The sequence below is a fragment of the Saprolegnia parasitica genome, assembly GCF_000151545.1.
Source record: "Saprolegnia parasitica CBS 223.65 unplaced genomic scaffold supercont2.35, whole genome shotgun sequence".
Lineage (NCBI taxonomy): Eukaryota > Oomycota > Saprolegniomycetes > Saprolegniales > Saprolegniaceae > Saprolegnia > Saprolegnia parasitica.
This window is the reverse complement of record NW_012156429.1, coordinates 337,991-346,584: the sequence shown is the minus strand read 5'-3', so window position 1 is coordinate 346,584 and position 8,594 is coordinate 337,991. Positions and strand designations below refer to the sequence as shown.

Below are 8,594 nucleotides of genomic sequence, written 5' to 3'. Positions count from 1 at the left end.
GAGTTTAAATGAGCCACCCCCTGTGTACCTTCGGGTGCTGCAGCTCCAGGTCGGCCCACGGTCGCATCCAAGTGGAACTCCGCAACACGGGTCTGGCTCACGACCGCGGACGCTGCTGGTCGATCAAGTAGCTTGACGATGGACCACATAGAAAAAGAAAAACCCATAGTGGTAATCCCGGTAATACACCGCCTGACAAGTATGGGGTACAAACAAGGTCTCAAGTTCAGAGAAGGAATGACATAAGCTTGCAAAGCAGCGAGCATGAATTCGGTCATGTATCAGCGATGCTGCTATCGAGGTTAAGTTCGACAAGGCCACTTGACTTTTCCGGCAAGGAACAATTCGCCGCCATCGAAGTGATGGCCAGCATGCCGATCGCTATAAGCCTGCAAAATACAGTTGGTGCAGTTTGACGCACACGACGATGGGCATTTAACGCATTAAACCGATTCCTGATGGGTTTAACACAATGATTTAACGCTGAGCTGATTGTAGTCAAGAATGCAGGCCGCGAGTGAGTGTCCTCTTCCCAGTCACTGGCATGCGCCGCCATTTATAAAATCACAGCATGGCGACGTACAAGACGACGAGCACGGACGAGACGCCGCAAGCCGTGCCCGTGCAGCCGACGTACCCCGCCGCCTACAACAGCGCGCCGGCGCAGCCGTATGGGTACCCGCCGCAGCAGGGCTACCCGCAGCAGAGCTACCCGCCGCAGCAAGCCCCCATCTACATTGCGCAACAGTACCCTACGGGTACGGCGGTCTACGGCTCGGGGCCGCTCCCGATGCACCACGGCCCAGAGCGTCAGCACGAATGTGGCTTCTTCTCGCTGAGCCGGCTCGTCTCGAACGTCTGCAACTCGGCCCTCCTGCTCGTGCTGCAGTTCTTTACGATGTTTTTCGCTGTTTTTGTGTTTGCATTTGTCGCGATCGGCTTCTTCCTTGGCGTCGGGCTCCTCCCGCTCTGCTGCCTGGGCCTTGTGGTCTTTGGTCTCTTCAACTTTTGCCTCCGCCCAGTGGCGAGCATCGATGACCTTCTCTACCAGCAGCGCCGCCGCATCTACGACCGCCTTCTCGCCGACTAGTAAAAGCTAATGTGTAGTCGACTCTGGTAGTGTTCAGTTGTAAGAACATGCAGAAACGCATTTTGAGGTTTTCAGACTTGTCGTATTGCTTGTAGACCGGTTCACCCTGCGGTTCACCCGACTGACAGACACGGGCACATTTGGCTGCACTCCAGGCGCCGTTCCTGGGCCAAGCAGTCCTGGCACAGCAGCCCACGACAACGAATCAACCAACGGTACAAATTGTTTGATGATGTATCCCACCACAAGTTATCCTCGCGAGACACTTGAATTAAATAAGGTCGTTGGCGTGGAATCGCTGCTTACTTGGTCTTTTGGTGTCTCTAGCAGCGCCAAAATGCGTTCAATTTGGACTTGTTGCACGTGTAGCTGCAACACGAACCGCTCCTAGCGTTACCCGCTTCTTGCGAAAGATGATGCGAAGACGCTTGACCGCATCGTACGACCGACCGCTCGATGCGCAGAAAGGCGAGGACCCGCAGAAGGCGCAGGCCTGCACGACCGCCGACGCCTCCGGAAGTCTATCATTTAATGAGCTCAAAAGCGAACTATGGGATGGTAGTCATACACAGCGCTGTAGCACGCGATCGCTTCAACCACGTAGGGCACGAGCGCAACAAGATCAATCAGCGACATGGGGCGGTGCATCCAGGCGAGACTAGTTGCGAGTGCAACCGGCGATAGCCGGATTCCGCGAGGTAGCGCGGTAATGGCATAGACCATTTGTGAGCGTAGCGATTTAGCATGGATGCGCGCAGCGCCAACCACGAGTGTAGCGTGGCAGACTATCCTACCGCGAAGCCGTCCACTATCGCAGGTGCACGCGCTACACTCGTGCTTGACGCACCGCGCATCAATGCCGACGGCACTCGCGCATGGAAGATGCCCCTACCGCGCTACCGCGCGGGATCCGGCTATCGCCGTATGCAATGGTAGACAATCAAGTCCCTTCCTTGTTGGAGGCCATCGCTCGTTCGATGGAACGATCTGCCTCAACGATGCGAGACAAAAATTCGGAGGCCGGCAGGAGCGGTGGCGGGGCCTTCCTAGGCGTCCAAGGAACCGCGACACCACGTGGGGTCTGTATTTATGATCAACTCCTACCCGGGCGTCTACGCTGCATCAACAGCGTGCGCTGCCGTTGGTCGGTCGCCCGTTTGCACCTGGCACCTATAGCCTGCAGCTCCTTGGGTGTGCACATCTTTCTCGCGTTGCAGAGCAAAGAACGATTGTTGCGGTCTCTCCTCTCTTCATGAAAATGGTGCAGGAGCCAACCATCACGGCACGCAGTGCTTGTTCACGTCAATGCGTTTACTAAAACACGCTGCTGCTGGGACCAACGTGAATCTTGGTCTCGAGAAGCTTCAAGACGCGGTCGAGTTGTTCACGCTGTAGCTGAATCTGCAGCGAAAGCATTTCCTAGCACAAAGATATGTGCGCCGTCCACATGAGCAGTCGGTGCTCACCTGATTTTGAAGGAGTTCGTTGAGCTGCGTCGACGAGACCGTCACGACGTCGGACCCAAGCGGCGATAAATGCGGCGACATAGTCGCATCTGGGGTGCCCAAAGGGATCGAGAGCGGTGGTGTCGCCAGGGTGGGAGCCTCCGTACTGTCCTCGTCGAGGCTGCCTTCGACGGGCTCGGAGAGGACGTTGGACAAGGTCGTCACTAAACATACGACCGTCAACCAACCTGCGTCAGTTTGTCTTTCGCAACGTACGCGGCGCCAAGAGCGAGCCCGCGGCGACCGACTGAATCTGGTGGAGCTGCGAAGAAATTTCGTGGATCCACCGGTCTTTGGCGCGCATTTCCTTGGCCGTTTGGTGCTCGAGCATGACTTCAATGAAGCCACTGCCGAGGATCGCGCCTGCGCCAGCGTGTTTACTATTCTAGCTGGTATACGATCGATTCTACCTGGAATCGCAAAGAGGATGATGCCCCAGAGTGCGACGACGGACGCAAAGATGCGACCGGCCACCGTGATGGGCACCGCGTCTCCGTACCCTAGCGACGTGATGGTCTCGATTGCCCACCACGCGCCGACGCCAATGCTGGAGAAGACGTCGGGCTGCGCCGGAAACTCGAGGAAAAAGCTACGCAAACGACAAGTCTTCCGTATCATTTGCAGGTGGAAGTTGACATACATGATGGTGGCCGAGACGAGAATGACGACCGCGGTGAGGTAGGTCACCACAAAGAATTCTTGCTGCACAGACAACGCGTGAGGACTTGGTAGATGTGCAATATGCGTACCCGCTTTCGCCGAAAGATGATGCGCAGCCGCTTGATCGCATCATACGATCGTTCAATGCGCAGGAAGGAAATGACGCGGAGGAGCCGGAGGCCACGAATGGTCATCGAGCCGCGATACGCCACCGACGTCCTACATCGTATATGACAGTGCGCGACGCATGCACACGAGGACGGACGCAGACGCTGAGCAGAGCGCAATTTCCAGAAAGTAGGGTACGAGCGCAACAAGGTCAATGAGAGACATGGGCCGCAGCATCCATTGGAGTCTACGCACGGCCTTGCAACGGATCTACATCCAGGAGACGAACGGTACCGGCCAAATACGGCGTGGAACTTGAAGCGAGGGTCTTCGACGCACGACCACCAGCGCAAGAGGTACTCGATGGTAAAGATGGCGGTCGAGACGTAAATGATACCCGTGAACCACAATGGTGTGTGCACTAGTACGCTCTGTATTCGCGTCGTCGGATGCGATGTGTACCTGGCACGGCCGGGTCCACGAGGCTCGACGAGCTCACAATCGTTACGACGACGTTGAGCAAGATGAGGTTGAGGAGGAAGAGCTCGACGTAGTAGGAGCACTGCTGGATGTAGGTCACGTGCTGGATCGACGACCGATAGTGCAGCACGTGCCACACGATCGCTCGGTAGCTCACCGGCGGGAGCGGGCTCGTCGGCTTGGCGCGGCTAAAGGGCTGCTGCCGGTGGCGGAGGCCGGACCGGGGCGGTGTCGCACCGCGTATGTCGAGGATCCGGGACGACGGGAGCAGCGGCGCGTCTTCTTGCATCGCGATTGCTGCAATGCTGTAGTAGAGGCGCGGTTGCCAAGAACTCGTACCGCACCGTGGACTGTGATTGGCCACGAAGTGAAAGCGCGCGCTGTGATTGGCCCGTGTCGGTTCAAGATCGCCAACCGGTTCCATGGTTCCTTCCATCGCGTGGGAATATCGCGTTTTTGGCTCCGCCGTGCACGGGTAGGCGCTTCATCTGGTATCTATCGCTCAAGGTGCGGCGAGCTCGAGTACTTGGACCTCGCATTTCCGCGCCACCAAAGAGCAAGATGAGCTCAAAGGAATAAATCAATTTGTTTCATTCCCTTGAGCTATTCCCTTGATGAGCCCCACGTCGCAACAGCCTGGTCACTGCGCGAAGAAGGAGATTGGTACTCTCTACGCATACACAAAGGTAATGCGAAACACATTCCTATAAACAAACACGGTTCTCCTTAGCTCCTGTCATGACAAGACAGTTCCTCGGGCAAAGCACCAGCTCTCCGTGCGCTGAAGAGCAGCTCGGTGGCAATCAAATATTGATAGATGTCTAGTCAAGATGACGGTATTTAGGATCGTTTACTGCTTCCACTCGTGCTTGTTGGAGCTGGACATTTCGTACGGGAAGAGGGGCACACGAGGGTGCACTTGGATGCCGTCGACCGTCGAAAACTTGATGGACGCCTTCTTGAGCGTCTGCTCGAGCGCCAATGTGCCGTCGAGGTCGACACCCGTGACCGCGAGCCACCCAAAGCCCGGCACGACGAGCTCGACCAAAGTCGTGCGCTTCGGTCGCTTGGCGAGCTTGGACTTGGTCTTGACGTCCGTCGTGATGAAGTCACTAAGCTTGACGCTACTGTTGTGGGGAAGGAGCGGCCCCGTGAGACTGATTGCGTCAAGACCCCGGGGCGGCGAAAGAAGGCCGCCCGCGTGCTTCATGAACGTGTCGTCTGCGTGCTCTGTCTTGGAGAGGTGGCCCGGCAGGACACCGTACCACGTGAAGAGGAGCTCGTTCTTGCCTTTGGTCGAGAGGGCGTTCTCATAGTCCATGCGAAGCATTGCGCCAAGGAACAAGCTGCGGCCCGGCGCCACCTTGTAGATGGTTGTCTACAAGCAAAAGACTATACATGTAAGCGCAGCAGCACATCGCGTACCGGCAGCTTGTTGCCCGGAATGGCGTTCGTGAGTTCCATGCAGCCAGGTTGCGAGAGAATCTCGACAAGCCGCTGGCGCTTCTTGTCCACAATCAGACCTACACGCCTCTCAATCCATGACCGAAAGGCGACGTGGTGACGCACCGGGCGTGTCGAGAACGTTGCACGGCTTTTGGCCAATCACGACGGGAATCGGAGACACGGCCAGCGTCGTGCCGGGCAGCGCCGACGTCGTCATGTGCTTGGACGGCGCGCCCTTGGAGAGCTGCTTCTTCTGCTTGAGGCTCAAGACTTCTTCGTCCGCATCGATTTCGTCTTCGTTGAACACGAGCTGCTCGGGCGCCTTTTCTTCAAAGTCGTCGAGAGAAATGTCCTACATGACAATCTTGTCCACAAATGGCGTGCGACTAGACAATCGAAACCTCGAGTTCACGGCGCTGCGTCGCCTTGCCGCCAAACTTTTTGCTCTTGGACACGTGCGAGATGAGTGCGTTTAGGAACGTGCTCTTGCCCGCGTTGGCCGCGCCAATGACACACACATCGCGGTTTTCGCGGTGTTTCTAGCCAGCACACATACAGGCCAAGTCGTGGCGGTGAGGGCAAGGTACCTTGATGTCGCCGATGATCTCCTTGATGCCAAGACTCTTGGTGGAGCTGACGAGGCGAATGCCAATGACATTTTCAATACCGAGATCTCTACACAGCCGGTGAGACGGTATCGTGCGAGCGTACTCGCGTACTCGGCGGCCATCTTGATGCGGCGCATGAGCCGACGCGCGCCCGAGTGGGTCGGGATCATATCGGCCTTGTTCACCACGAGAAGCACGGGTTTCTTCCCGACAACATGACGCGCGCTACAAGAACGCATGTGATGAGGCATGGAAGAAGGATCCTAATGCAGAAGACGTACTTGCCCAGCAACGAACCGGTAATGTCGAGAATGTCGACGAGCTGGATCATGAGCATATCGCGCGGCTTGAGCGCCTTGACGCGCTTTTCGTATTCGTCGTACGCCATCTTCGTGTCGGTGATCTTGCCATAGTTGCGGATCTGGAAGCAGCGCTGACAGATGAGCTTCGTCGCAATTTCCTGGACATCTTCGATCTTCTCGAGCGCCGCCGTCGAGCAGTACCCGACCTTGGCCTCGTCCTTGAACTGCATTTCGATACCGCAGCCACTGCAAGTGAGCTCTTCCATGAGGTCGATGTGGGCGAGGAGCTTGCGCGCATGCGCACTCGTCTCGACGCTGCCCGTCGCCGCCGTGCAGAACGCATGGCCGTGGGTGAAATGCTCCAAGGCGCGAGGCAGCGCCGTGAGCTTGGGCGCATGGTTGAATTGGCGCGACGCAGTCAACGGAAGCGACGTCCACGGACGCGTCGGAATCGCGCGACTCAATCGGCGCAACATGCTCTGCGTGGAATCGGTATCTTGTGAAACCAGTCAAACCCACTCCTAAATACCACGATGCCATTGGTTAAAATAACTGTGTATTTTAGCAAATTGCATTATGCTTAATAAGCAATATAAAACGCAATATTTGCTATCTATTGCTTTCTATGAGCGCCATCGCCCACCGAGTCGTCGATAAGGGTAGCTTACACAGGCACATTAGTAGGGAGTGTTTTCCAATATCCCTCTTAGCATGTGTCACTATCGCACGGGCCACGCTCGGGCAAGGCTAACCACTGAACGCGCTGGTGCCAGCGAAAAGCGAGTTTCAAGACTGCCGTAAAACAGCTCCAAAAGCGTCTGCCACTTGCACGTTTATGCCGAATGGACATCAACCAGCCAGACAGGTCTTCACTGCTTGGCTTTACGGTACCAGTACGAGTAGTAAGCTTAGTATCGATATGCCAGTCTAGACTCCATCTACAGATATGGTAGGCTACAACCCTTTGCTCGCGCATCCACTTCTGAACATGCACTAGTAAGCACCAGAACTTCGGCTGCAGCTGCTCCGGATCTTGCAGTTGTCTAGTTGTTGCAGTTGTCTAGTTGTTGGCGAGACGAATTTACCGGGGAATCAAAGTCCGTAGCCGAAACCAGCTGGTTTTACGGCACGACCAAAAGAGCATTGCGATCTTCCCACAACCGAACCAAGCCTGTAACGTTCAATGGGCAACGTCGCGCCCGCGCCCGCACCGCTCATGGCGTTTAGCCTCGAGGCCCTTGACCCGATTCCGATCGTTGATATCCGCTACTGCCGGACGCAGCCGACATCAATTGTGATTCCCAAGCGACTGTACATGACGCACATCGACTGCAGTCTATGCACCGTAGACGGCGAGCCGTTTTTCCACTGGGACGGTCGCAAGACGGCGCTTATGGACCACGCGACATCGCCCACGGTCATTGCCCACATGTCCCGGAAGACGCACTCGCACATCAACATGCACAAAGTTTTCTTGGAGTCGCGCTTTATGGCCAAGCACCAGATCATGCGCATCCTTGTCGACTTCCCAGCGCTCTACCACCCAGCCGTCACGAGTGTCGTCGAGTCCATCGACGGCGAACGGTGCATTGCACTAGAAGTTTGGACAGACTGTTCATGCTGCCGCGTAGAGTATCGTTTCACGTGAATGGCGAGTGGAGCGAACGCAGCGCCATTCTTAGCATGTCCCGCTCCCCGTTCGAGACACCGGTCGTTGTCGCCCGCATTCGCAGCCACGGCGCCGCCGCCGCGCCCTTTAGCGAGTATGTCGTTGACGTTGTGCCCGGCGTCGACGTTGCAGCCGTCATGCTTGTCTGCATTGCCATCGATCGTATTGCTAGCGTGCTTCGAGGCGTCATCTATTAGTTCTACTCGCTTCCTATTTATGATGATCGTCTCATCACATTGTCGTCTTGGGACTCGTGCCATCTTTCTTGTGGCACGCGCGGAAGGCTTCCCACTCCTATTACCATAGTTTTGTCAATACCTACAGGCTCGAGTCGCAGCAAACCTCGACGCAGGCGGAGACGCGGCCCTTGTGTTGCTTCATGCACGCTACGCAGATCGCATGAGCCTACGCCAGCCAGCGCTATAAGAACGCACCGTCGACCTTCTCGTAGATGGCTTGGCAGCCCGTGGCGGCGACTGCCGACGCGTGGTGGGTCGGGTTGCCCGGCTTGCACGTGAGGCACTCGGGTTTCGCTGGCATTCTTTTGCGGAAATGGCAAGGCGACGTCGTGATCCAATTTCAGCCAATCGACAGCGACATATACAACAAGAGCCAATCGGAAGCCGTATGCATTTTGACAGGATATTATTCCGGTCAGGCTGCCGCAGCGACCAGGAGGATGACACATGCATGGATCTAGCCTGCAAAAGCATCAGCTCTTCAAGC

General features: G+C 56.4%; 6 protein-coding genes across 6 annotated transcripts; 2 read left to right on the top strand and 4 right to left on the bottom strand.

Moving 5' to 3' along the window:
• Nucleotides 1-570: 570 nt before the first annotated feature.
• On the top strand, nucleotides 571-1,090 carry SPRG_08056 (hypothetical protein; the record flags this gene model as incomplete). Its single annotated transcript, XM_012347399.1, has 1 exon — nucleotides 571-1,090. A coding segment is annotated over one exon (520 nt), but the record flags the coding sequence as incomplete, so codon positions are not given.
• Nucleotides 1,091-1,413: 323 nt separating this feature from the next.
• On the bottom strand, nucleotides 1,414-1,738 carry SPRG_08055 (hypothetical protein; the record flags this gene model as incomplete). The annotated part of the gene is made up of 3 exons (XM_012347398.1): nucleotides 1,414-1,443; nucleotides 1,488-1,611; nucleotides 1,659-1,738. 3 exons carry the CDS (start codon nucleotides 1,736-1,738, stop codon nucleotides 1,414-1,416), a joined length of 234 nt encoding a protein of 77 aa, XP_012202788.1.
• A 641-nt stretch (nucleotides 1,739-2,379) lies between these two features.
• SPRG_08054 (hypothetical protein) lies at nucleotides 2,380-4,164 on the bottom strand. Its single transcript, XM_012347397.1, has 9 exons — nucleotides 3,826-4,164; nucleotides 3,658-3,784; nucleotides 3,521-3,610; nucleotides 3,345-3,474; nucleotides 3,236-3,297; nucleotides 3,006-3,184; nucleotides 2,812-2,958; nucleotides 2,557-2,759; nucleotides 2,380-2,509 (listed from the first exon to the last, which is right to left on the bottom strand). The coding sequence occupies exons 1-9, from the start codon at nucleotides 4,130-4,132 to the stop codon at nucleotides 2,405-2,407; spliced, it is 1,350 nt and encodes a 449-aa protein (XP_012202787.1). The 5' UTR covers nucleotides 4,133-4,164; the 3' UTR covers nucleotides 2,380-2,404.
• A 472-nt stretch (nucleotides 4,165-4,636) lies between these two features.
• On the bottom strand, nucleotides 4,637-6,705 carry SPRG_08053 (hypothetical protein). Its single transcript, XM_012347396.1, has 7 exons — nucleotides 6,179-6,705; nucleotides 6,009-6,122; nucleotides 5,877-5,964; nucleotides 5,691-5,828; nucleotides 5,413-5,641; nucleotides 5,269-5,366; nucleotides 4,637-5,221 (listed from the first exon to the last, which is right to left on the bottom strand). Exons 1-7 carry the CDS (start codon nucleotides 6,673-6,675, stop codon nucleotides 4,694-4,696), a joined length of 1,692 nt encoding a protein of 563 aa, XP_012202786.1. The 5' UTR covers nucleotides 6,676-6,705; the 3' UTR covers nucleotides 4,637-4,693.
• Nucleotides 6,706-7,415: 710 nt separating this feature from the next.
• SPRG_08052 (hypothetical protein) lies at nucleotides 7,416-8,065 on the top strand (the record flags this gene model as incomplete). Its single annotated transcript, XM_012347395.1, has 2 exons — nucleotides 7,416-7,783; nucleotides 7,831-8,065. 2 exons carry the CDS (start codon nucleotides 7,416-7,418, stop codon nucleotides 8,063-8,065), a joined length of 603 nt encoding a protein of 200 aa, XP_012202785.1.
• Nucleotides 7,987-8,414, bottom strand: SPRG_08051 (hypothetical protein). The gene is made up of 3 exons (XM_012347394.1): nucleotides 8,303-8,414; nucleotides 8,211-8,254; nucleotides 7,987-8,162 (listed from the first exon to the last, which is right to left on the bottom strand). Exons 1-3 carry the CDS (start codon nucleotides 8,406-8,408, stop codon nucleotides 8,100-8,102), a joined length of 213 nt encoding a protein of 70 aa, XP_012202784.1. The 5' UTR covers nucleotides 8,409-8,414; the 3' UTR covers nucleotides 7,987-8,099.
• Nucleotides 8,415-8,594: the final 180 nt, after the last annotated feature.